General features: G+C 41.1%; 2 protein-coding genes across 5 annotated transcripts; one reads left to right on the top strand and one right to left on the bottom strand.

Annotated features, from left to right (window-relative positions):
- Positions 1-49: 49 nt before the first annotated feature.
- Positions 50-20,707, bottom strand: G9a (histone-lysine N-methyltransferase G9a). Of its 4 annotated transcripts, none has more exons than XM_034984951.2 (20): positions 19,488-20,707; positions 18,414-18,915; positions 17,339-17,551; positions 15,832-15,921; positions 14,976-15,098; positions 14,039-14,175; positions 13,626-13,828; positions 13,103-13,305; positions 12,547-12,758; positions 11,883-12,053; positions 11,217-11,548; positions 10,310-10,470; positions 9,749-9,910; positions 9,546-9,609; positions 7,885-8,018; positions 7,233-7,377; positions 5,787-5,942; positions 4,832-5,065; positions 1,336-1,520; positions 51-684 (listed from the first exon to the last, which is right to left on the bottom strand). In XM_034984951.2, exons 1-20 carry the CDS (start codon positions 19,720-19,722, stop codon positions 573-575), a joined length of 3,774 nt encoding a protein of 1,257 aa, XP_034840842.1. In that variant the 5' UTR covers positions 19,723-20,707; the 3' UTR covers positions 51-572. The 4 variants fall into 4 exon arrangements, with proteins under 4 accessions (XP_069366014.1, XP_034840842.1, XP_069366015.1 ...); XM_069509912.1 differs by having other exon boundaries at positions 53-684; positions 14,976-15,068; XM_069509913.1 differs by lacking the exon at positions 17,339-17,551 and having other exon boundaries at positions 50-684.
- Positions 20,439-27,789, top strand: Pbgs (Porphobilinogen synthase). The gene is made up of 8 exons (XM_034968100.2): positions 20,439-20,869; positions 22,016-22,163; positions 22,567-22,786; positions 24,022-24,110; positions 24,735-24,878; positions 25,706-25,822; positions 25,980-26,073; positions 27,097-27,789. Exons 1-8 carry the CDS (start codon positions 20,742-20,744, stop codon positions 27,159-27,161), a joined length of 1,005 nt encoding a protein of 334 aa, XP_034823991.1. The 5' UTR covers positions 20,439-20,741; the 3' UTR covers positions 27,162-27,789.
- The last annotated feature ends 32 nt before the right edge of the window (positions 27,790-27,821 follow it).

The following is a 27,821-nucleotide window of genomic DNA, read 5'->3' as shown; positions in this document are numbered from 1 at the left end:
ACAAATCACATAGGTATGTAGTATAAAGAAAAGATTGTCTAGTTTACACAGTAGATTAATGTACTATAATTAAGTAATTGCATTGATTGGTTTAATATTAACAGTCTCTTATTTGTAAAAAAAAAACAATTATATTTATATTTACAACGATTGCGATTAATACTATTTAGTTAAACAATGATAATTAAAAACCAATAATAAAGGAGCTGGCAAACAAAACGGTGTAATTGCGAGAAAGTCAATATTGTAGGAAGACCAAAAAATCTCAATAAAAACTGTTGAAACTTTACTGTAATTGTACCGTTTTCATAAAAATCACGAAAGTTGGACTCAACTTTAATTTTTAACACAGTTTAAGGCCGTTTTGCTTGGAAATGAATTCATATTTCTATTTAGTGATCGGAATCACGAACTTTAGACTTAGCTTTAGTGCAGTTTTCGATAGTGTGGCTTGGATATGAATTCAAATTTGTAAATTTGGGCTACAAACATCTGGATTAGAGGAAAAAATATTTTCATCGGAAGTAATTACACCGTTTTGTTCGCCGTAATTATTATCAGTTAACAAATGATTAAGTTTCCATTTGTTCGACAGTCTTGGTGGGGTACCTGCAGTCGGGAGATTCACATTCGCATTTGATCCATTTCGACTTCACTGACCAGAATTTGTCGCCATAGTCAAATCTAGAAAAAAATTAAGAAATTAATAAGGTACAGACAGTAATGAAAACTTAAAACTATGAAGTAATGGGTTTATTTTGGATTTTCAAATTGATCACACTATAAAAAATTGTAGGTATATCGCGTAAAACTTACTCCTCACGCACCATTTTAACTTTTTGTATCAAATTTCATGTCAAAAGTACGATTTAAGTCTTTATTCTAAACATAAACTTTTGATTTTTCAATTAAACTTTACTTCCAAGAATTAACTAACTTAATTTTTCAGCATGTCACTAACGCGCGTCTGTCTGTCGGTCTGTCAAGAAACCTACAGGGTACCTACTTCCCGTTGACCTAAAATCATGAAATTTGGCAGGTGGGTAGGTCTTATAGCTGACATTCGGGGAAAAATCTGAAAACCGTGAATTTGTGGTTACATTACACAAAAAAAAGTAGTATTTTCAATTTTCGCAGTAAGATAACTATATCAAGTGGGGTATATATGAAAGGTCTTCACCTGTGCATTTTAAGACAGATTTTTATTTATTTTTATGCATCATAGTTTTTGAATTATTTTTTTGTTTTTGAATTATCGAAAAAATAACGAAAAAATACGACTGTAGTACCGAACCCTCGTTGCGCGAGACTTGGCCGGGTTTTTTATAGACTCACGTGAGCGCGGAGCCGGCGGGCAGGTCCCTCAGTGCGAATAGCGCCACGTTAGGCGCACGGAGGTCTCGCGTGCTCGTGAACACGCGCACGGGCGCTGTGCTGGGTCGACAGCTGTGGTTCATGAACCGTGCTGCGCTGCCGAAGCACGCAGCGTCCACGCACAGTTGCGTTTTGTCACTGCATTCCTATAAAATCGAAAGATTGTATAAGTCGTGCCAACCATAATAATTGCGGCGTTAATTATTTCACTCTTCCTTACACATTACACTTGTGTATAACGCGTAAAATTTAACTCCTCACGCGCCATTTTAACTTTCTGTGTCAAATTTCATGTCAAAAGTACGATTTTAGTCCTTATTTTAAAGGCGAACATGATGACAGTGGACCCATAGAGTTAAAATGGCGCGGTGATGAGTCATTTTCTTCGAGTCAGTCTGCTGATGGCCCAGTAGCTCCCCTCTTTACAGCGCAACGAGCGAGCCACTATATGCGTTACCTCCAACAAGTCTGGCTTGAGATCGAGCGCGAACATGTACTGGTCGTTGGACCGCGAGTCGGCCTGCTCGTGATCCAGCAGCTCCTATCTATACAGCACGACGAGCGAGCCACTATATGCGTTACCTCCAACAAGGCTGGCCTGAGATCGAGCGCGAACATGTACTGGTCGTTGGACCGCGAGTCGGCCTGCTCGTGATCCAGCAGCTCCTATCTATACAGCACGACGAGCGAGCCACTATATGCGTTACCTCCAACAAGTCTGGCCTGAGATCGAGCGCGAACATGTACTGGTCGTTGCACCGCGAGTCGGCCTGCTCGTGATCCAGCAGCTCCTATCTATACAGCACGACGAGCGAGCCACTATATGCGTTACCTCCAACAAGGCTGGCCTGAGATCGAGCGCGAACATGTACTGGTCGTTGGACCGCGAGTCGGCCTGCTCGTGATCCAGCAGCTCCTATCTATACAGCACGACGAGCGAGCCACTATATGCGTTACCTCCAACAAGTCTGGCCTGAGATCGAGCGCGAACATGTACTGGTCGTTGCACCGCGAGTCGGCCTGCTCGTGATCCAGCAGCTCCTATCTATACAGCACGACGAGCGAGCCACTATATGCGTTACCTCCAACAAGTCTGGCTTGAGATCGAGCGCGAACATGTACTGGTCGTTGGACCGCGAGTCGGCCTGCTCGTGATCCAGCAGCTCCTATCTATACAGCACGACGAGCGAGCCACTATATGCGTTACCTCCAACAAGTCTGGCCTGAGATCGAGCGCGAACATGTACTGGTCGTTGGACCGCGAGTCGGCCTGCTCGTGATCCAGCAGCTCCTATCTATACAGCACTACGAGCGAGCCACTATATGCGTTACCTCCAACAAGTCTGGCTTGAGATCGAGCGCGAACATGTACTGGTCGTTGGACCGCGAGTCGGCCTACTCATGATCCAGCAGCTCCTATCTATACAGCACGACAAGCGAGCCACTATATGCGTTACCTCCAACAAGGCTGGCCTGAGATCGAGCGCGAACATGTACTGGTCGTTGGACCGCGAGTCGGCCTGCTCGTGATCCAGCAGCTCCTATCTATACAGCACGACAAGCGAGCCACTATATGCGTTACCTCCAACAAGGCTGGCCTGAGATCGAGCGCGAACATGTACTGGTCGTTGGACCGCGAGTCGGCCTGCTCGTGATCCAGCAGCTCCTATCTATACAGCACGACGAGCGAGCCACTATATGCGTTACCTCCAACAAGTCTGGCCTGAGATCGAGCGCGAACATGTACTGGTCGTTGGACCGCGAGTCGGCCTGCTCGTGATCCAGCAGCTCCTATCTATACAGCACTACGAGCGAGCCACTATATGCGTTACCTCCAACAAGTCTGGCTTGAGATCGAGCGCGAACATGTACTGGTCGTTGGACCGCGAGTCGGCCTACTCATGATCCAGCAGCTCCTATCTATACAGCACGACAAGCGAGCCACTATATGCGTTACCTCCAACAAGGCTGGCCTGAGATCGAGCGCGAACATGTACTGGTCGTTGGACCGCGAGTCGGCCTGCTCGTGATCCAGCAGCTCCTATCTATACAGCACGACAAGCGAGCCACTATATGCGTTACCTCCAACAAGGCTGGCCTGAGATCGAGCGCGAACATGTACTGGTCGTTGGACCGCGAGTCGGCCTGCTCGTGATCCAGCAGCTCCTATCTATACAGCACGACGAGCGAGCCACTATATGCGTTACCTCCAACAAGTCTGGCTTGAGATCGAGCGCGAACATGTACTGGTCGTTGGACCGCGAGTCGGCCTGCTCGTGATCCAGCAGCTCCTATCTATACAGCACGACGAGCGAGCCACTATATGCGTTACCTCCAACAAGTCTGGCCTGAGATCGAGCGCGAACATGTACTGGTCGTTGGACCGCGAGTCGGCCTGCTCGTGATCCAGCAGCTCCTATCTATACAGCACTACGAGCGAGCCACTATATGCGTTACCTCCAACAAGTCTGGCTTGAGATCGAGCGCGAACATGTACTGGTCGTTGGACCGCGAGTCGGCCTGCTCGTGATCCAGCAGCTCCTATCTATACAGCACGACGAGCGAGCCACTATATGCGTTACCTCCAACAAGGCTGGCCTGAGATCGAGCGCGAACATGTACTGGTCGTTGGACCGCGAGTCGGCCTGCTCGTGATCCAGCAGCTCCTATCTATACAGCACGACGAGCGAGCCACTATATGCGTTACCTCCAACAAGGCTGGCCTGAGATCGAGCGCGAACATGTACTGGTCGTTGCACCGCGAGTCGGCCTGCTCGTGATCCAGCAGCTCCTATCTATACAGCACGACGAGCGAGCCACTATATGCGTTACCTCCAACAAGTCTGGCTTGAGATCGAGCGCGAACATGTACTGGTCGTTGGACCGCGAGTCGGCCTACTCATGATCCAGCAGCTCCTATCTATACAGCACGACAAGCGAGCCACTATATGCGTTACCTCCAACAAGGCTGGCCTGAGATCGAGCGCGAACATGTACTGGTCGTTGGACCGCGAGTCGGCCTGCTCGTGATCCAGCAGCTCCTATCTATACAGCACGACAAGCGAGCCACTATATGCGTTACCTCCAACAAGTCTGGCTTGAGATCGAGCGCGAACATGTACTGGTCGTTGGACCGCGAGTCGGCCTGCTCGTGATCCAGCAGCTCCTATCTATACAGCACGACGAGCGAGCCACTATATGCGTTACCTCCAACAAGTCTGGCCTGAGATCGAGCGCGAACATGTACTGGTCGTTATACCGCGAGTCGGCCTGGTCGTGATCCAGCAGCTCCTATCTATACAGCACTACGAGCGAGCCACTATATGCGTTACCTCCAACAAGTCTGGCTTGAGATCGAGCGCGAACATGTACTGGTCGTTGGACCGCGAGTCGGCCTGCTCGTGATCCAGCAGCTCCTATCTATACAGCACGACGAGCGAGCCACTATATGCGTTACCTCCAACAAGTCTGGCTTGAGATCGAGCGCGAACATGTACTGGTCGTTGGACCGCGAGTCGGCCTGCTCGTGCCCCAGCAGCTCGCCTCTATACAGCGCCACTAGCGAGCCGCGCGGCACCCGCTGCTGTGTTCTGAGCCCCCAGCCGCAGCGCGCCGTGCGGTACACCTGCACGCGCACGCCCAGAGACCCGGTGGCTTCTACACGACTCACCACGCGGTTCGAGCAACGTTTCTAAACAAAAATCCCAAGACATTATAAACTGTGATGTGGTCTGAATGCACATAAACTGATTGCTTTCACAGACTTTTATTTACAACGAATTCATAGAATAGAACTGTGGCGGCCTCCACTGCTGACATTAGATGGCGATAGGTATCTCCTCAATAATTATAACTACTACTACTACTAGACTAAAACCCCCACCCCAGCCACCCTTGCAGCGGGCTCTACGGGCGGCGGCGCGCGCGGCCCGCAGTCACAGCCGCGGCGCGTGCGCGAACTGTCTCGATACTAGTCGGGCTAATCGTCGACTAGACACGTGAGTACAGCCGGGATAGATATTATTTATAAAGGACTAAAATGTTGCTTTTGAGACGAAATTTGACACAAAAAGTTAAAATGGCGCGTGAGGAGTGAAATTTGAGGCGTCACTATGGAGCCCAGGGCATGATCATGATCTGGTCCCGTACAGAACAAAGTAGAAGTAAGTTAAGAGTAGACACAAGAATTAATCTAGCATGAGTAGTTTTTTTAATAGAGAATGTGTATGTTGCATAATTTAGTATTATCTTGGATTTTGAACTGAATGTGCTTGTGATGGCTTGCTTTGTTGCATGTTTCAGCAGTGGGAGGACGGGCAGTGCATATTGCATGCTGTACCATACTGATTTGTTTGTTTAGACGGATTATAGCGAATTAAGTTTATTTGGATGGATCCTAGTGGATGGCTTACCAAGTTGCAGCCACAAGTCTGGTTGCACTCGAAGAGCATGGGCGGGTCGTGGTGCGGGAAGTTGTGCGGCAGGCGGCCGCGTGCATACCAGCGCCGCACGCCCAGCACGCAGCATGCGCAGTCGCCACTGCACTCCGCATCCGCACATGAACAGCCCTGGCATACAAGTGACGCAGAATTTACACAAGTTTTCAGTCCTGGCATACATACAAATGATACACAACTTACATATGTTTTCAGCCCTGGCATACAAGTGACGTATAATTTACATGAATTTTCAGCCTGACGGACAATTTACATAAGTTTTCAGCTCTGGCATACAAGTGACGCACATTTTTCATAACTTTCTAGCCCTGGCATACAAGTGACACACAATTTGCATAAGTTAGCCCTGGCATACAAGTGACATACAATTCGTACTCTATGATACATAATTCACATATATTTTAAGCCCGGGCACACATCATGATCATCATGATCAACCCATCGTCGGCTCACTACAGAGCACGGGTCTCCTCTCAGAGTGAGAAGGGTTGGCCATAGTCTACCACGCTGGCCATGTGCGGATTGGTAGACTTCACACACCTTTGATAACATTATGGAGAACTCTCAGGTATGCAGGTTTCCTCACAATGTTTTTCTTCACCGTTCAAGCAAGTGACATTTAATTACTTAAAACGCACATAACTCCGAAAAGTTAGAGGTGGCATACAAGTGACGCAAAATTTAAACAAGTTTTCAGTCCTGGCATACATACAAGTGATACACAACTTACATAAGTTTTCAGCCCTTGCATGCAAGTGACGGAAAATTTACATAAGTTTTCAGCCCTGGCATATAAGTGACGCACAATTTAATTTAATTATCGTCTCATACTCACAAGCGTACGAATTTGTCTTTACTTTTTGAAATACGAATATATAAGCTTTGCCTATCAGAGGTATAAAACCTCTGCCCCTATAAAATCTTAGCCCCAAACGCATAAGCGACGCGGCAAATATAGTTTAAATAAGTTTATATGGAGCCAGGTGCACTTGAGCGACGCAGCAGCAACTGAGAGCCGCGTCGCATCGCGTCGCGCAGCGTAGCGCAGGTACAGTTTGCGGCTGCAGCACTACAGCCGTCCTGATTTGTAATCCATACTAATATTTTAAATGCGAAAGTGTGTCTGTCTGTCTTTCTGTCTGCTAGCTTTTCACGGCTCAACCGTTCAACCAATTTTGATGAAATTTGGTACAGAGATAGCTTGCATCTCGGGGAAGGACATAGGCTACTTGATATCCCGGAAAATTGAAGAGTTCCCACAGGATTTTTAAAAACCTAAATCCACGCGGACGAAGTCGCGGGCATCATCTAGTTCCACATAATTTCGATCGATGAAATGACGTTTTTATTTATATGTTTGCGGTTAATTTGAAGGCGCCCTCAATGTATTAAAGCACTCACCTGCATAGTGTCAACGGTGTCATCTAGCGGTATGTGCGTGTGCGAGACGTGTTGCGAAACGTACACAAAGTCCTCAGGCAACGTCGCGTCGTCCACCTCGTTCACACAAGGCACGGGGTACAGTTCCCGCCCGTTGGATATGTCACTGATAACAAAAAAGACAAGACAGTCAGGAGTAGGACTTGCAACAAGAAAAATCCCAAGGAATTCCTATTTTACTAGATAAAAATATCTTATTCAAGGTCGCAAGTTATTTCTGTGATAAATTATGTCTGCGTAGTGGTTGAGCTGTGAAAGGTAACAGATAGACACATTTTAATTTTTATAAAATACTAAATGATGTCTGCGACTTCGTCCGACTGGACTACACAAATTTCAAAACCCTATTTCACCTCCCTTATGGGTTGAATTTTTAAAAATCCTTTCTTAAGGCATGCCTACGTCATAATAGCTATCTGCATGCCAAATTTAGCCCCATCCATCCAGTAGTTTGAGCTGTGCGTTGATTGATCAGTCAGTCAGTCACCTTTTCCTTTTATATATGATGAATGATGTCCGCTACTTCGTCCGCATGGATTTAGGTTTTTTAAAACCCCCATAGGAACTTCTACACACACTGGCCCCGGTCTGACATGAGCAATTGGAAGGTCACCTGGATAGTATCCGGTGTCGTGGTATCTTATCCCGGAGCGCGAGTGTCATCTGCATGTTGAGGTTGATGGCGTCTCGACACTTGCCGGCACACACTTCCCCCGGCAGCTCACCCGACGAGTTCTCGAGGCCCGTCTAAAAAACAAAAATAGTGGACTTAGAGCCAGCGCGTACTTTTGTTATTTTATAAAAGGTGAAACTTTATCTGCATATTGTCTCCAGCACTAGGAGGAAGTAGGAACGCTGGTTTGGATGTTTGTTTGGATCATGGTGACTTTGGGAGATTACAGGTAATAAAGGTGTAAAAAATCTTACGTCAAAGTATAAAGTCTATTTTTTTAATATTAGAAATACATCATGAATTGCCAGACAGTATAATGGCAACCGCCTTCTGGACACAATCAAAGTTTAAAAGTTTAAGGGTATCTGGCAGGGGGTTGCCACGACAAAGTGTCTGGCAATACATGACGTGATTTCTAATACTATTCCGAAATAATATAAAAAAATTGGCCAAGTGCGAGTCAGGCTCGCGCACCGAGGGTTCCGTACTACAGTCGTAATTTTTCGACATTTTGCACGATAATTTAAAAACTATGATGTATAAAAATAAATAAAAATCTATTTTAGAATGTACAGGTGAGGAACTTTCATATGATACCCAACTTGATATAGTTATCTTACTTCGAAAATTGAAAATACTAATTATTAGTTCATTACCACAATTAAATTTTTTTTGTGTGATGTAACCACAAAGTCACGGTTTTCAGATTTTTCCCCGAATGTTCTAGGTCAACGGGAAGTACCCTGTAGGTTTCTTGACAGGCAGACAGACGTAAGATTTTTACACCTTTATTATTACCTGTCATTTCCCAAAGCCACCATGATCCAAACAAACGTTCCTCCCAGTGTTGGGGACAATACACAGAGCTTTTATAAAATAACGAAGGTCTGGCACGCGCTAGCTCTAGGCTCGTCACAGCTCCTCGAGTATTAGTACGAATTGGGTACCTATTTGACTTTGATAAAAATAATGATGTAAACTGAAAAAACTAATTAAATCGATCAAATAACAAAAAAGTTATAAGCATTTAAATATTTCTGATTAGGCAGAGATGCGATACAGAATGTTGACGTCACACCTTTCTAATGCCATAGTAGCTTCGTGCGGTTTCATACAAATTTTCTTTTTGCAAGAAAGTGGTAGAAGACCCTCCCACTCCAAGATTAAAATGCCTGTAACTTTGTAAATCTTTTAATGTATAAAACGGGTACATACCACGATTAATTTTTGTTTTTATTTGTCGATATTTCAACCCAATTGCAATTCAAACCCCCGGTGCGGTAGTTCGCTACTGACCTTGACAGCTCGAACTTCATCTCTCGCAGCACCGCAGACCCGTCGTGACCACGACCCGTGCAATTGGGTTGAAATATCGACAAATAAAAACAAAAAATAATCGTGGTATGTACCCGTTTTATACATTAAAATATGTCGTTAAACCACGAAATAAGTTTAAAATCATTAGTTTGTAAATCTTTGTTTAATTTAACATTTTTTTCAGCGTACGTCATTATTTTTATCCTAGTTTATAATAAAGTCATAATATTTATCAAATTCAAAAGTAGAAAAATACCTAATTTCTCGATATAATGAATACTTACTTTGGCTCCATGTGCGAGCAGTATAACAACGCTGGGGTAGTGGTCTTCTCTGGCGGCTACGTGTCTGAAAATAATAACATTCTAAGAAGATTCGTCATTTAGATACAATCCAATCCAGTGTGTGGGAGTGTGTCTGAGTGTCTGCAAATGAATATCTTTTGCGTACCTATTGCAAGGCCGTGTGTGCGTGAGGGTTTACTCACAGTGGCGTGTCAGTGTGCGCATTGGGCGCGTCGAGCGTGTGCGGCGCAGCCCTAAGCAACAGAGACAGGCATCGCGCGTCGCCGCTCAGCGCACACCAATGCACGGCTAGGTTGCCTTCATTGTCACTCGCTGTAGGGTCTGCCTCGTGGTCTAGCAGCAACCTGGGAAAATTTACAGCATAAAACAGGGAAACTATGTTCGAGAACCGGTATTGCTAATGCACAGCTCTAAATTGAATAAATCTTTTCTGAAACATACCAAAAGAGCGTTCGCGAAGTTTTGCTGGATAAAAAATAGCTGTATAATACAAGACCTACTTACAACGAGAAAATCCCAATAAAATCACCGTAATAGCCCAAACCAAAGCAAGACAAATCGCGCGTCCAAAATCCGTTCTATACTATCAATTTTGATGAAATTTGGTACAAACTTTGAGACTACGTCATAATAGTATACCAAATTTCAGCCCGATCTGTCCAGTAGTTTTAGCTGTGCGTTGACAGATCAGTCAGTCAGTCAGCTTTACCTTTTATTATATAATATACAGATAAGGCACTTACTTGAGCACATCCTTGTGCTTATTCTCGGCGGCCCTCACGAGCGGGGTCCAGCCGCCTTGGTCGCGCGGGTCCACCAGGGCGCCACTCTGCAGCAGAATAGAGCAAACTGCGGTGCTGCCGTGATGCGCTGCTATGTGCAAAGCTGTCATGCCTTCTGGGCCCTGAAAACCCCAATAATCTTGGCCTTCGATGTTTTTTTATCAGTATTTCAGTATCAGTTGTTGTTTTTCAGTATTTTCTACCACTCACCTCTGACTTTTTGGTGGTTTTATAATTAAAAGCCTGACCAGAAAAATAAAATACCTCGACATAACGCGGAACACCCGTGGAACTAATTTATACAAGACCCTATACTTATTGACCACAGACATACTAGTGGCGCCCCCAGAGCACGCTTTTTTATTTTCCTGGTAAGGTGATACTGTATTTTGATTTATTTTCTTCCATTATCACTTATTCAGTTACATACATTACAATTCCTTCAATATATAACCATACCTATTAAATTACCTGTCTAACAACAGAGCAGCCAACCACCACTAGATACTTGAAAACTTTGACGAGATTTGGATCACTGATCTTACTGACATTTTAGATAAGTGCTTTAAGATTTATGTAACGTCTAACTTCTCTCTTCTATCCCTTTATAATAATAATAATAAATACACTTTATTTGCACAACCACAAAAAGGATTACATTAAAGAATAAAAAACACAGACAGAATAGGAAGATACAAAAGGCGGCCTTATCGCTAATTAGCGATCTCTACCAGGCAACCTTAAGGATTGGAAAATATAAGAAAAATCACCATGTTTCTCACCATGGTTTATCACCATGTTTCTCTACAATTCTTCATTATTAAAAAAAGTTACTCTTGAAATATGTGATGGTGGAAAATAAACATACCTGTTTGTCGATATCGCATCCAACCGCTACTAGATACTTGATAACTTTGATGAGATCTGCATCGTTCGTCTTGCTGACATCATCAACATTTTCTTCTTCTTTTAAACCATTATTATCCCCTTTCTCTATATCTTCTCTGGGTTTCTCTATAATAGCATTATTTTCTGTCACTTTTTTATCTTCTTTTCCATCTCTATTATTTATATCTTCTGTCGCTTTTACACCTGTTTCGACTTCTCCATCGTCTTCAATGACTTTATCTTCTTGTTTTTCAACTGCTTCTTCGTCTGCCGCTTCGGGAATTAACTCTTCTGGTTCTTTGTCCAATAGAGCTGTGAAAAAAATTCGAATACAGAATGCTAGATAAACTTTGTTTTTGTTAGATAGGACAACATATCCATATCCATTCAAATTTTTTGGTTCCATTTAAGCATATTTTTAGAACCTACATTGCTCTCTAAGGCAACCGAATTTGAATTTTTGGGACTGTTTAGATAGAACCTCTCTAGAATTTGAATAGATAACGCAACCTCAGTGCAGGCAGAATCACATATTTGGCATTAGAGAGTAGCCCTTCATCCTGAGACCCCATCACCAGCCGTATCCGTGATTGTTACCAAAGTTACGACTTATCAGAGTCCCTTGGCCTAGCTAGACCATACTCACATAGTATAGCCCGCATGAGAGGCGTCCTAGAAACATTGTCAACGGCGTCGATGTTAGCGCCCGCGTACTGCAGCAGACACAGCGCGCTCAGTCGACCTCGAGCCGCCGCCGCGTGCGCACATGTACCGCCTTCCAGCTCCGCCAGCGCCGCGTTTATGTGATCGCCGCGGACTGGAACACAATCGCTATTAAATATATTTTTTTCAACGTGCTTGGAAATTGCTTCATTATTATTTTAAAACAACAACCGTCAATCTGCTCTTTTTTGTACACAGGCCAGCTAATTGCTGGCCTGTGTACAAAAAAGAGCATCTTTGATTAGAAAATAGTTGTCATTTTCATAATCAAGCCCCTCAAGAAGTCTTGGAAATGCAACCATGTAATTTTTTTTTCAATCAGTACCCTTATTATATCAGTACCCTTATTATAAATGCGAAAGTGTGTCTGTTTGTTAGTTTGTTGATTTATTGATTTGTTGGTTTGTCCTTCAATCACGTCGCAACGGTGCAATGGATTGACGTGATTTTTTGCATGGGTGCAAAGACCTGCAGAGTGACATAGGCTATTTTTTATTCCGTAAAATCAAAGAGTTCCTATGGGATTTTTAAAAAACCTAATTCCACGCGGACGGAGTCGCGGGCTTTAGCTAGTACTTTATACTTACTAATTTTCGGTATGAGTTGTTCAACAGGCTCTCCCGACATTATGGCTTCATACAACACTTGTATAGAGTGATCGCTCACGTCTTCATTATCCACGCCCTCAAAAAGCGTCTTTATATCGGCTGGTAGGGAAGGCAACAGATCCTCTGGGATCGGCGGCCCTTGGTCTAGCTGTGAGGGGTCGACTGATGAGAAACCGAGGAACGCTGGAGTACTGTAAGAAAAAATATACTATTCTATTGACAAATCCTCGAAAAAAGATTAACCGATTTTTTCTTGGTTAGCTCATAATTGGTTCAATTTTTTTATAAAGAATTGGTACATTTTTAAACATGCCTCTCTATGCTTGTTGACACCTGCCCCATGTAGCTGTGCCTGTCGGGGGCAAAGCTTATAGTTTTACTTAACACAGGTATGTCATTGTGTCAGTCAGTATGGCGAGGTGTGTAATTCGGTCAGTATGACCATTGACCAAGTATATAAGTCAGTGTGGCCGTGTCATTCGTTCAATATGGCCAGGTGTGTCATTTGGTCAGTATGACTGATCACACAACTCACCACTGCTCACGCTGGTCGGGCAGGAACACGCGCTTGTTGCTGCAGTGCATGTCTACGCGCACGCGAGTAAGCTCCTTGTTGACGGGCAGCCAGCGATATGAGTGCACCCCGCAGTGCGGGCAGCCCGCTTTCTGCTTATCTCCACCAGGTATGCCGCATTCCAAGTGGAACAGATGGTCTTTGGAGCACTGGTAAAATATACCCTGTAAATAATAATCCATATTTAGCTGCAATTTTTTTTCAATGCAGCTAAATAATCTCTATATATAAAAATGAATCGCTGAATGTGTTGCTGATCGCAAATCTCGAGATCAGCTGAACCGATTTCGCTACTTCTTTTTTTATAATATTGCTTGAAGTACGAGGATGGTTCTTACGGAGAGAAAATTTAAAAAATTGCCAGAAAAAGAATCGACTGTTAGGCGGTACGAAGTTCGCTGGGCCAGCTAGTTGGTTATAAATAAAACTTAACTTAACTAGCAGTGCCACCCTTTTCAACTTGCAGTGTCAATTGAATGCCTACCTGAGTACAGAACAGTCCACAGGTGGGGCAGCACATGTGCTTGGCCAGTTGCGCCGCATGTTGGCGACAGGCCAGGAAGTATGGCGCTCGAGGCCCCGCGCGCCTCAGCGCCTGCAAGCCGCCACCGGCTTCTCTTGCGGCGGCGTGCGAGCAGCCGACGCGCACACCGTCTACTAGCTCGATGGCTTGACAGAATACTGGCTCTGTAGGAGAGGATAATGCAATAAGACCAATGGCCTCATCCAGAAACCTGAAAATCTGGGAATGGTTTCTGTACTTTAGACAGATTTTACGGACGGAAAAGTTTTCTGCCATCGATCATTTAGTAACGACGAAAGGGACAAAAACTCACTTAAAATGACAGCTTTATGCATTCAACATTAATTTGAACAGTAGTCTCAAACCTCAGGTACCTGTAAGCTCGGAAGGTGCGGCGTAGATATTACTGGAATCATCGCAAAGACAAGTGGCAACTATAGTGGACGAGTCGGTCGGGCAGGCCGCCTCCGGTAATTCTTCCTCTGCTTCTGCACTGGCTGCTTCGGGGGCACTACACATAATAGAACAAACTTTTACCTAGAGTTTGCTGATCACGAATTGTGGTTCATTATCAGTTAAAATCTTAGTAGGACAACCATAACAAAAGTTAGCTGTAGGATGAACTACTTTTTAGGGTTCCGTACCTCAAAAGGAAAAACGGAACCCTTATAGGATCACTTTGTTGTCTGTCTGTCAAGAAACATACAGGGTACTTCCCGTTGACTTAGAATCATGAAATTTGGCAGGTAGGTAGATTTTATAGCTGACATTTGGGGAAAAATCTGCAAACCGTGAATTTAGGGTTAGATCACACAAAAAATATTAAATTGTGGTCATGAACTAATAATTAGTATTTTCAACTTTTGAAGTGAGTGACTATATCAAGTGGGGTATCATATGAAAGGTCTTCACCTATCCATTTTAAAACAGATTTTTATTTATTTTTATGCATCATAGGTTTTGAATTATCGTGCAAAATGTCGAAAAAATACAAATGTAGTACGGAACCGTCATTGCGCGAGCCTGACTCGCACTTGGCCGGTTTTTGTAATATGATATACTGTATGAATGACTCTTTTTTATCTTAGAATGCTTTGAATATCAAATGGTAGACTTAAATTTTATACTAACAGTTGTGCCATAATCGGGGTGCTTCATAAGAAAATGAAATATTCTGAAGGAACTTTAAACAATTAATGATTTTTTGAACAATTTGACAGTGTTTTAGTTAAATTATTGGTTGCCCAGTATCCTTATCCTATATTACCTAATAGATTATTATCAGTAAGTAATAAATTATCAAGTACATACATTTTTTCTTCTGCTTCCCCTTCAGAGCCACCCACAGGTACAACCTCGTTATCATCAAGCGATCGTGAATCCTTACGTTTCGGCGCATAGTCACTAAAAACAATATCACTATATTGTTTCACGCTAAAAAAATTATACGGATTATTAACAAAGGCCTCAAGTAAATCTACGACTTATTATACTATGCTGGCTGCAAACAAATTGAATAGTTTCCTAGTTTAAGAATAATTTTCTTCTGTGATATGTAAATACCCTAACAAAGGCAATTAAGGAGCACAACTTTTAAATTATTTGTTGAACTTTTTACGTCTGTTTTTATGCAGATGTTTTTCTTGTTATGTACTTGAATAAATGTTATGTAATTCAATAAAATGCAAGTAAAATAATGAAAATGAGCCTCCCAGATTTTTCTGAGACTGGTGTACTCAGTACTGTACACAACATAATGGTATTAGATTAAGATAACCTTTCGTTACTAGCTGACCCACCCAATCTACAGCCATAATTTATGAAATTGGGGCCTATGTTATGGCAAAATCCCTACATGCAGTCAATAGACCCAATGGTTTGTGCTATTTTTTGGTATATCAGACAGTCTGATTAACTTCTAGATACATAATAAATCTACTTGCAACACAATAATGATATTTTAGCGTTTAAGCTATCGTGAGTGATTTCCATTATAAATCTGCGTCCGAGAACTGAGTCCCTGTAAAAAGGACCCCAGATGGGTCCGAAACTAATCGGGCTTACGTCGACTAAACACGTGAGAATAGCCGGAATAATCTATATTTACAATTAGGGTATATTATCGTCTAAGCAATGACGCAGTGTAAACATATAAAGTAGGAAGTACCTGTCGCCAGAGTCGTCGCTATCATCAATAAACTCGTCGTAGTAATACGATCCGGAATTTGCTTTCCGAGAAGAACGACGCAGCGGCGCACTGTGAACAAAAATATATAAATTTGTATAAACTATGCAAACACTTACGACCATTCATCAAATACGTTGCCATCATATTATGTATCTGGATGTTCAGCATTCACCATAAGACCGAGGCTACGTGATGCGTTTTCGGTGAGTTGCGGCGCCGCACTGCTGTGGATTTTAGTCTTGGGACATGGGCACTGCGTTGCCGCTCCGGCAAAAAGTGGCGTTGCAACGCACAACCGCTTCCCACCTCGTCTCTCTGGTCCTAAGTCCGTTGCGCATGCGGTGCGACGCCGCACGACATCGTAACGCATCGAGTGGCATGCGATGCAAGTACCGCCGCTTAGGCGCCGCACTGCCAACGCAACGCACCGCATGGCTTCACTCTAAGGGTGTCTGTCCTACATATGTTCTTGGTTGTAATCTTTATCAGTAGAGCTAAGTTAAGATATGAAAACGAACTGATCATGTTAGTGGTTTCACCACGACCTTTTGTGTGACGTTACTATCCATATTATAAAAGCGAAAGTGGTTTTCGTTGGTTTTTCCATCAATCACGCCGCAACGTGGCAACAGATCGACGTGATTTTTGCATGGATATAGTTAAGACCTGAAGCATGGACATAGGCTATTATCCCGGAAAATCAAAGAGTTCCCACAAGTTTTTTAATTACAAAACCTAAAACTACGCGGGCGAAGTCGTGGGTATCAGCTCGTAAGTCATAACTGAATACTGATGTACGGTCTCAAACATACAAATAAAAAACAATACAAAAACACTGAAACAACTTATTTTAGAACGAAATAAAATTAATAGGGCCTGGCGCAGATGACTTGGATTTGTCGGCGGTATGTCCAAGAGTCTTCTTACCAACAAACATATTACATACTATATTTTATTCTCGTACCTTATTATCACTATGTTGTATTGTAAAATTGGATTCAAACATAAATCTGCCCTGAGATTAGTTGTTGATCACCAAAAATTGATAGACTTGGCTTTAAACCTGTTATTTTATTGTCAGGGTTTCATACCCGAAGGGTGGCAAACAGTACCCTATTACTAAGCTTCCGCTGTCTGTCTGTCAGCGGGCTGTATCTCAAGGGCAGAGAGTAGTCACAGAATATGTATTTCTTCTGCCGCTTTTCAAAATGGCCAAAAAAAATATGTTCTTTATTGTACAATGATACGGAATCCTTCGTGTGCAAGTGTGACTCGCACTTGACCGATTTTTTTACTCTTTTCAATAAAGTTATTCATTGATTGATTGAAAATCAGTGGTAAATCACTGGTAAAGTAAGGAAAAAACGAATACAAAGACAAACAACATTATAGAATTAGAAATAAGAACATGCGCTCAAATGCTGGTGTGTCATTAAATTAAAAGAAGTAAACTGAATCTTTGCTACAAGTTACAACAGATTCGTACAGTGAAGAATTTTTCTTGGATCGTTTTTTCTTCACTGTAATTTCGGGGCTGAACTCTTCATCACTTGCACTGGCTTCATCCGCCTCCAGCAGTTTGCTGATCACTTCCGTGTCATCATCAATCTCTTCATCATCCACATCATCATCTTCATCGTCTTCATCATCATCATCATCGTCTTCGTCAGGTGCCTCGTAGGTTGAACTTTCTGTTTTTCTAAAAGCAGTCATAGCCATGATGTAGCTAAAACTACATAGTAGTTGCCACTACCTTAATGTATTGTGATATAATTTGATTAATGTATAGTGTAGGGCGATTGTCTAAAACCGGCATCAATCATTATTACAATCTCAATTGTTCTGATTGGCTGAATTTGTGCGATTCTTGTTGCAACAATGCATTGTGGCCAATAGTGAGCGAGCATTAACCAATCAGAGATGATTGCGATCGTGACATTGTAGCTGTCAAACAACCGCGGTAGGACCACTGATATAATTTTTACTTTATATAAACTTATCTTAATTTTAGGACACAGTCAACTGAATTTTTTACCACACAATGTTATGAAGTGTTGTGCATTATCTGTTATGAAGTGGTTAATGGACGAAGTTTTAAGGAGCTTATAAATTAACTTAGCTTTTCTCTTTAAGTGCATGGTTTTAAGCAATCATAATAAGATAAATTAATAACTGATTTCACATAGTAAATACAATCTAATGGAGGCTAATTTTGTTGTACACAATCTATTTACTAAACTGAAATGACTGTTCTAAATCTAGTGCTATCCTTTTCCTGGAAAAGGAATTATGAAAGTGTGGCATATATTGAGATCTGTCATTTTAGCTTAGAGATTGTGTACAACATAATATTAGTCACCTATCTAGGGTTGGCTAACTGATTTTACATTTTCTGAATGTAAGAGTTGTAATATTTTCAAGTTGCTTTAACTGAACTTTTTGATAAAATAGTAAGTTTGCAGCAACTGTAAAGTTGAACTGCATACATATTTGAGAAACCATAATGCCTTTGTAACAATATTTTTTTTACATGACTAAAAATTACAATAGTCAATAGTTACCTGTTCTCTGCTTCACTTGATTCCTCATCCTTCACCTTCAAGCCCAGGTTACAGAGATGCATTAGTTTTTTGTTGGAGCTGTCACTTTCCCTGTCCGAGCTGTCGGCAGCCGTTTCTTCCTGTATTTTGCGTTTTGACGCCTTCTTCTCCACCACAGGCTTAGTTTCAACATTTCTAGTCTGAGCAGAACGCCTTGTTCTGACCCCTCCTTCAACTTTATCCGTAGAAATTCCAAGACGAGCATTGTTTTGAGACTCTAAGCCCATCCGTAACTCTTCATTTGCAAGAATCTTAGCAGTAGGTTTAATCCTACGAGACAACCTCTGGGTAGGTGTAGCACTCTCATAAGACTTTTCCTTCCTTGCGATAGCATTTGCTAACACATCAGAGAACTCTTTACTTATGCGTCTAGTTGATCTTTTTTGTGTACTATCATGAGAGTCATCCTCAGATTCTAAATGGCTTATGTTACTTGTGTCCTCATCTGATTCCTTTTTCATACCTAATTGAAAAGAGTAGGAAAAAATTATTGCTCTGACTGTGTAGATGTAGACATAACATGTTTCAGAAATAGTACTTTTTGGGCATGCTTCAAATCAATTTAAATATTTTTATTTTATTTTATTATTGGAATTATCATCATCATCGTCGTCAAACAATAGACTCCTACAACTAGAGAAGCTCTTATAGGAACTGTCACAGGGCACAGGCTTGCGATGCATCCCTGCAACTTGTTTGATGATGTCTGTTCACCTAGTGTGGGGTCTGCTAACCTGAAAGACTGTTTAACAGATTTTGATGAGTACAGAGATAGCTTATGCCCGGGGGACAGATACAAGCTATGTTTTATACTGGAAAATCTAAGTTCCCACTAGATTTAAAAAACCTGGATTAACCACACCACACCACATCATTTAGTTTTCTATAGATATACCTTAAATTCCACACATTTTTAATTTTACGTTTTGACGATTGATAAGTTGCCATTGTAATAATTTATGTTTCTGCAGAAGAACAAGTATTATGAAATAACCTTTGGATCTAATTAATAAATAAAAGATATTTAAATTTTACCTCTTGTTCTGCTAGACCTTCTAGGAGAGATTTCCTCGTGTTTCTCTTCGGTGGACACGATTTTCATGTTACTTGTCCTAGCGCCTGACTTTTCAGACCGGAAAGTTAGTACAATACGCGGTTTAGGATCATCAGTGTCGGATTTTTTGGTGTCACTTTTATTATTTGCGTGCTCGAACGACGGCGACGTGTCGATGTCTTCCTTATTGGTGTCTGGAGCCTCTTCCGTTTGCATGTTTCTAAGGTCGTTTCTGCGAGTTCGAGGTTGCGGCGTCCTCGCTGTTTTAATTTCACACCGTGTCGGAAATACAATATTTACAACACTGATAGATTTATTTATTTTCACACTACATGTTGGAGGAACTTTAATACATTTTTAGATGATTTTTTATTAATATCCTAATGATGAGCAGTGAGCACTCAATTATGACAAAAACTCAGGTATTTTTAAACGGAAAGGAGCCAGCTGTCAGTATCTAAATTATTTCTGTAGCCTTACTGTTGGAAGAAATAATACAAAGAGAATATAATCACATAATATGCTTAGGCCCGCTTGTATATTTTTATTTTCATCTTATGAATGGCTATGAACCACCGGGCTATGAACGAAGACGATCGATGATGATGATAATGACAGATTTTGAAGCATTTGAGCATCCAAGCCACAGAATACATTTATGATCCAAGCATTTGAGTTTGACTGTGAGTTGCACATAGAGAGGTAATCATTCATCTAAGGAGTTGCATATGAGTCGTGAGTTCGTGACCTTTGTGACTCATTGACTTTTTTTCCAACTGGCTTTACGGCTCTGGGTTCTAGCCCTTAGTGCAGAACCATTGAGTAATGAGTGGCACTAGCAGAAACTCGAACGTGAACCAGAACAAAAACCACAGAATAAAGACCTCAACCAATGACCTTGACACTTGACAGGTCCACATATTGGACTGTCAAGTGTCATGTCAATTTCCAAGTGATTTCCAACAATTTCCAACTGTGATTTCCAATTTCCAAATACAATTTAAAGTAATGTGATTTAAAGTACCTATATTATTTCAAATTTTATAAAAGTTTCAATTCAAGTTTTATTGGTGTCGTGATCAGATACTACCACGATTCTACTAATTTTGAACAAAATCTCCACAAGCTTTTTATACTTTATAGTCACTCCAAGATACAGGTCTATTTACACTCTCAAAACTCTTGTAAAAGTGTAAAGTGTTAAAGTTAAACAAGGTTCTTTAAGTGTAACCGCAATGAATTCATTATTCTTAAGCCCAGAACATGTCTTACAAGGAGGCTACTTCAATTCCACCCTAAGGAAGCTCCAAGAACCCAATACAAGCATCGAGGCCCACAATATTATGTATCCAGTTTTCTTGTTGTAAGTTACAAGTATTAACGGAAAATTTCGGTATTAAAGTATTCAATTTCATAAGTCTTGAATTATAGTATGTTAAAAGTGAAACTAGTTATCAAAAAAGGTGAACAAGGTTATAAAAACAAGGCGAATCTGGCATTTATTATGGTTAAATTTGTTGTTAGGCATGTAGAACATTGGTATTGTTATCAAGTACTTTGTATCTCGCAGATATTACCATGAAGTTCATTTTATTCCATAATTATTATTAACTAGCTGATGCCCACGACTCCATCCGCGTGGATTTACGTTTTTCAAAATCCTGTGGGAACTCTTTGATTTTCCAGGGTAAAAAGTAGCCTGTGTTAATCGGGAGTATAATCTATCTGCATTCTAAATTTCAGCTAAATCCGTCCAGTAGTTTTTGCGTTATTGAGTAACAAACATCCAAACATCCACACTTTCACATTTATAATATTAGTAGGATTAGGATTACATGTTTAGGAATCTATGTAAGTAATTAATAATAAATATAAAATCACACTTGGCCCGTGTAAAAGACTGTAGGTCTTAAGAATTCTCTCATTCTGAAGGAAGGAAGGTGCCAAGGAGTGGAACGGCGATAGGTTGAGATGGTCCTTTTTTAGCACCACCGCCCCGCCTCGACAGACAAGACAGACAGATAGATAATGAAGTGATCCTATAAGGGTTCCTTTTATTCCTTTTTAGGTATGGAAACCTAAAAATGAAATTGATAAGTTTTGAACCCATATCTACCAATATCTCTGGCAATTGTACCCTCAAGTCTTTTCTGACAGTATGTATCTTTGCTAGTCTAAGATATAGTAAATAAAAAATATCACTACTCATATTATCAAAGCAAAAGTGTGTTTGTTTGTGCTTCAGTAATGCCACTATGGAGGGATGGATCGATGTAATGTTTACCTGTCAATTCAGAGATTAAGTGCCGATTTCACCAACGTTGGGTAATGTTATCCAAGGAATAAATTGGGTGTAATGACAGTTTTTTGTATTGAGACCCTGCCAAAATATCAAACTTACTCTTGAACAAGACTCATTAAAATCAGCCCTTATATAACCAATCTCCTAAATTGACTGGTTATCAGGTTAGGTTCAACCAAATTTAAGCAAATTATATATTTTTTGCAGGGAAAATGAAGATGCCATGCAAACAGTGTCAAGCATGCCCAATGTGTTTAGATATGGGATCAACAAATTAATACCAGCTCTCACTGAACTGGTGGATAAAGGACTTAAATCCATACTCATTTTTGGAATAGTTGAGACCTTGCCAAAGGTAATTAACCATTAATAATCTTTCTAGTTAAACTTAGAACAAGTAGTGTGGATTCTAATGTACATAAAAACTTTTATATATTCATATAGAAAGATTAACATTATATTTGCGCAACGGATCAGCCTGGCTGTCCAGCGCCGAAATGCAGCCAGTATTCTTGGCACCATTCCACGCAGGCATGATTTATATAGTAATTAGATAAGGCTAGCTTTAAGTTTTATTGTAATATATTCCATTATACATTATATTCAGGGTTTTAAAAACCCCCAATTCTTGCAGATGAAGTCACAAAAGTCAATAAAAAAATGGGTACATTAAATCATAAGAAATTCAAGTTTTGTTACTGTTTTACTTGTATATATATATAGTAAGTGAATGACACTTATGCCATAAAACTTACTAGGATGCCTCAGGTTCCAGTGCCGATTCTCCCAACAACCCAGTAGTCAAAGCCCTGCCTGCACTAAAAGCTGCGTTTCCCGGGCTGACGATAGCTTGTGATGTGTGCTTATGTCCGTACACCTCGCACGGCCACTGTGGCGTTTTGGGTGACACAGGTTCTATAGACCACGCGCCATCCGTCAAGAGAATTGCTGAAGTCGCGTTGGCTTATGCTAAAGCAGGTAGGTGCCTACTATTTTCGCTGACACTAACACTGTTCGCCCAACGTGTGGATCGGGAAATTAGCTTTGCCAATGTTGAGAACAATGCTAATTTCCCGATCCACATGTTGGGCGAACAGTGTTGGGGTCACCATTGGGGCCAACGTGTGGAGCCCGCGTTAGACTACAATCATAATTCATGTCTGATGAAAAAGAAGGTACCTAATGACGTAGGAGAACACGACGAACGCGACGCGTCTTTTTTTCTTTTGTGGTACGAAACCTAAAAAATACAAAATAAATTGATATTATAAAAATCTATTGGTTTTTTATAATATCAATTTATTTTTCCAGCACAATTTTTATCAATACATGTTATTTAAACAGCAGTATATATTTTGTACACAGCCGGTTGGCCCCGATCCATATTACTTCATGCATCTTGATAACTGTGCAAATTATTTATAAGTTATCATGAGTTATAAAACACAGTTGAACACTAGTATTCTCTTTACGTAGTAACTGTTAGACTTCAAATTCACAGTCAGTTGACGACATAATATTATATCATGGGTCTGACCAAACCTTTATGATTTCATTTTTTTCATATTTTATTTGACGACGAGATACTTGATTGCATTATCACTTGATAAATGACGATGCAGTCTAACTCCTCACGCGCCATTATATCTTTCTGTGTCAAATTCATGTCAAAAGTACGATTTTAGTCCTTATTTTAAAGTTGAACCAGGTTGAACCCGTGACCCATTCCGGTGTCCTCAGTTTGAGGTAGAAAGAATGTCGTAGACGAGCTGGGAGACGAGTTTGGGGTGGAGAGCCTCGTAAATACTATTCTGGAAGAGAAAAAGAAATGGGTGATAATCCAGAGATATATAGAAACCATAATGGAAAGAAAAGAGAAAGATGAAAGAGAAGGAATATGAGTCAGACCGCGGCAGTTATGGTAGGCCAACAAGGCGGGAACGTTATTGCTTGAAGAAAGGAGGGGTTTTTAGTTGGTAGGAGTCCGGCACTATGTCCATGAGGATTTTCCCCTCCTACGAAAAAAAAGATAGGTTGAACCTGTGAACCGTACTTTTGACATGACAGTTGACCCATAGAGTTAAAATGGCGCGTGAGGACTAATTTTCTACAGACTATACCTATTTTGAATTTGACTTCTATGTGCTTTGATTGCATGCAAATTGATACGCGTATAAAGTATAGAGGTTTAGAGTATCTATGATTGTTTGCAGGCGCAGACATAGTGGCTCCATCGGATATGATGGATAACAGGATAAAGGCCATCAAAGACGCCCTAGTGGAAAAAAAACTCCAAAATCGGGTTAGTATCTTATCAGGTTAATATAGTATCGGTATGGTATCTTTCTTTAACAACTTCAAAATATACTCTATAATATACAAGCTTATATTTCTATTTTCTATAAATATATAAAAGGAAAATGTGACTGACTGATCTATCAACCCACAGCTCAAACTACTGGACGGATCAGGCTGAAATTTGGCATGCAGATAACTGTTATGACAAAGGCGTCCGCTAAGAAAGGATTTTTGAAAATTCAATCCCTAAGGGGGTGAAATAGAGGTTTGAAATTTGTTTAGTCCACGCGGACGAAGTCGCGAGCATAAGCTAGTATATTATAAATGCCAAAGTATAATATGTCTGATAGCTTTTCACGGCCCATCCGTTAAACCGATTCTGACGACAGATACATATTTAGCTTGCCGGGGATGGTCTTCTTTTTCTGCCGGAAAAACAAAGAGTTCCCACGGGATTTTGAAAAACCTAAATCTACAAAGACGCTGGCATCATATATTTGGTATATCGGTATTATCTTGCATCCCGGAAAAGGATATAAGCTACTTTTAATCCTGAAAAATCAAAGTTCCCACGGGATTTTCAAACAGGACAAAGTCGCAAGCGTCATGTAGTTGTTTATATTTGCAGGTTTCAGTGCTATCGTACTCGTGCAAGTTCGCGTCATCCATGTATGGCCCGTTCCGGGACACGATGAAGAGTTCTCCGATGGCCGGCGACAGGAAATGTTACCAACTGCCACCCGGCAGCGCTGGATTAGCCGCTAGGGCTGCGGTAAGCAGAATGAAAGTAGATTATAACAAGGGCATAAACTGGGTTTTATGACTGAGTTATGAAATGAAACAGTGATACGCGACCGCAACCTATGGGTGAGCTCACTCTCATACTTAACCTCTTCTGTTCATTGTGTAATGTGTATGCTTTAGCCATGCATTGGTACTGATTCTGAGCGCAACCTAATTTTAGAGTATTCATATCCTCTTCTTACTAATGTAATATGAAAAGGACAGACGCAGTTTGACAGTTTTAAATTTAATTTTTAGATGGTAAAACCCGTGATTTTAGCGCATAGTCAGACAGTTTAAATTTGTAACGTGCACTAAAATTTAGAGTCTTTAAATGTAAAGTTCATATTCTGTCCCTTTTTAGCATTGTTAAAAAGAAAAGGATGCAGATACTCTAAATTTAGTTTAGAGAAAGACAACGGAATCGGTGCCATTGACAAATCACCCACTGCGCGGGTACAAGATCAAAGGCCTTTTAATGAGACGCTGAATATGTAGATTGATATATGACACACTGCGTATACGTCACGCCAACTGCAGCTTACATGGATTATATGAAGTACCAGGATAGCATAGTAGCACAAGATACTCACAGCTGAGAAGGCTCCGGCGCTTTAGAAATTTTCATACAACACTTTTTATTTTGCTGTACCCTACATAACATAGAGTAGGTATAGACCCTAATACAGGGTCACATGTAGATATCAAAATCTACATGTTTTGGCAAATAAAGAATATGAATGAATATAAATATGTCATAAGGTCAGAGTTTTTGAGCTGTCGCTAATTTTGTAAAATTTTAAATATATATTCCAGGCACGGGACGTAGCGGAAGGCGCAGATTTCCTAATGGTGAAGCCGGGCTTGCCTTATCTGGACATCGTGAGGCAGACCAAGGATCGGTATCCTAACCATCCGCTATTTATTTATCAGGTAAGTAAAGCAATGGGCAGGTCAACTCTATCGCAGAGCATCTATGGGCAGGAGGAGCGGACGTGACAGGCTTTATTTTATTTTTAAAAAAAATTTAATAAGCTACCCGTGCGAAGCCGGGGTGGCTCGCTAGTATTATATATTGATTCTCTTCCAGGTATCAGGCGAGTACGCGATGATTTCCCGGTCTGGGGACGCAAACGAAGTTCAAACCATTCTTATGGAGACACTCACTTGTATGCGGAGAGCTGGTAAGATTATATGGTAACCTTATTATCTAAATGAATTCACTAGTAAAACTTTCGAAATCCACATGGCTTAGGAGTTCCTTGAATGTTGCATTGCAGCATCAGGATTGAAGAGTCGGGCCTTGAAATTCAATAACAAAGTCTATGCTACATTTACAATATTGTTTCACTAGGAACAGTTCCTTAATCTCTTTAGTTTAGAGTGCTGTACCATGCATCATCAGGTTTGAGAAGTTCGGACTTGGAGTGTAAACATGAAGTCGTTGCTTGATACCTAAAATATCAATTCGTCATCAGAAATTCCCGAATCCCCATGGCTTAGGAGTTCAGTACCTTGCAGCATCAGGATTGAGGAGTTGGGATCCGAAGTTCAATGTAGTCTATGCTTGACACCAAAAATAATATTGCATTATCACTATATTTTAGGAGTGCTGTACCCTACATCATCAGGGTTGAGGAGTTGGGACTTGGAGTCCAAGCATGAAGTCGTTGCTCGGTACCTACAACATTAATTCACTATAAACACGTTGACGCTGGGTTTTTGGCATCAGGATTCAGGAGTTGGATCTAGAAATTTTTATGGGACCACCACGGAAACATCCTCTATTGATTTTAAAAAAAATTGCAAATCGGCCCAGAAACCTGGAAAAAATCGATGTACACACATAAAAAAAAGAACCGAGCCGAATTGAGAACCACCTTTTTGGAAGTCGGTTAAAAATATTCATTCAGTTTCAATGAAGTTCAATTTAAAAAAAGAATATTACTATAAAAATCATCAAATATTGTATCTGCCTAGCATATTTTCATGGGCAGATTACACCTACCGAGTAGTGAAGCGAGACAGTAAAATGTCCCTCGGCCAAGACAGTGCTGTGGCTGAGAAATTGCGGTGAAATGCACTCGTTAAAGTGTTTATACCAACCGAGTACTCGGCCGAGGACACTGACTCGCCACTGTACTCGGTAGGTGTAATCTGCCCATTGATATAAATCCAATGTATTAATCTGAATTTTGTGTTTTCAGGTGCCGACTGCATCATCACGTACTTTGCGCCACTCATTTTAAACTTAATAACCAATAAGCAATAAAAATAATTAATTAGTTAATTAGATCTATGTTAATTAAAGAATATTATTATGTTAATAAGAATTATCTAGATTTTTTTTTTGTATATTAATTGGGTGACTGAATTTAGGTATTTTAGCGTTTAAACTATCGTGAGTGATTTCCATTATATATAATACGAGCTTATGCTCGCGTCTTCGTCCTTCGTCCGCGTGGACTACACAAACTTCAAACCCCTATTTCACCCTCTTAGGGGTTGAATTTTCAAAAATCCTTTCTTAGCGGATGCCTACGTCATAATAGCTATCTGCATGCCAAATTTCAGCCCGATCTGTGAAGTAGTTAGAGCTGTGCGTTGATAGATCAGTCAGTCAGTCACATTTTCCTTTTATATATTTAGATCTGTCCGAGCTTGACTCACGTGTTTAGTCGACGTTAGCCCGACTAGTTTCGAACCCATCCGGGGTCCTTTTTCGAGGGAGTCAGTTCGCGCATGTGACTGTGAGTAAACTGTAAAGCCGGGACAGATATTATATATAATGAATTTAGGGTTATAATTTTATAAAATATGTGATGGGTATCATAAGTACAGATCCTGTTGTATTGTTTACGTGTTGATTTTCAATTAAATTATTATTATTATTTACTTAATTTGCATTTCTTATTTAACTAACTACCACTGA

Source organism: Maniola hyperantus, chromosome 4 (assembly GCF_902806685.2).
Source record: "Maniola hyperantus chromosome 4, iAphHyp1.2, whole genome shotgun sequence".
In the NCBI taxonomy this organism is placed as follows: domain Eukaryota; kingdom Metazoa; phylum Arthropoda; class Insecta; order Lepidoptera; family Nymphalidae; genus Maniola; species Maniola hyperantus.
The sequence above is the reverse complement of the archived record's forward strand: the minus strand, read 5'-3'. Positions and strand labels throughout refer to the sequence as shown.

Excerpts from the sequence above, each read along its gene's own strand:
- G9a (XM_034984951.2), bottom strand. The coding sequence starts at position 19,722 with ATGCAAACGGAAGAGGCTCCAGACACCAATAAGGAAGACATCGACACG. Across the intron at positions 15,099-15,831 it reads AGCGACGACTCTGGCGACAG|CGTGAAACAATATAGTGATA; the intron begins GTACTTCCTACT and ends TAATTTTTTTAG. Across the intron at positions 12,054-12,546 it reads ACAACTCATACCGAAAATTA|TCCGCGGCGATCACATAAAC; the intron begins GTAAGTATAAAG and ends ATTGTGTTCCAG.
- Pbgs (XM_034968100.2), top strand. The coding sequence starts at position 20,742 with ATGAATTCATTATTCTTAAGCCCAGAACATGTCTTACAAGGAGGCTAC. Across the intron at positions 24,879-25,705 it reads GATTAGCCGCTAGGGCTGCG|GCACGGGACGTAGCGGAAGG; the intron begins GTAAGCAGAATG and ends TATATATTCCAG. Across the intron at positions 25,823-25,979 it reads ATCCGCTATTTATTTATCAG|GTATCAGGCGAGTACGCGAT; the intron begins GTAAGTAAAGCA and ends ATTCTCTTCCAG.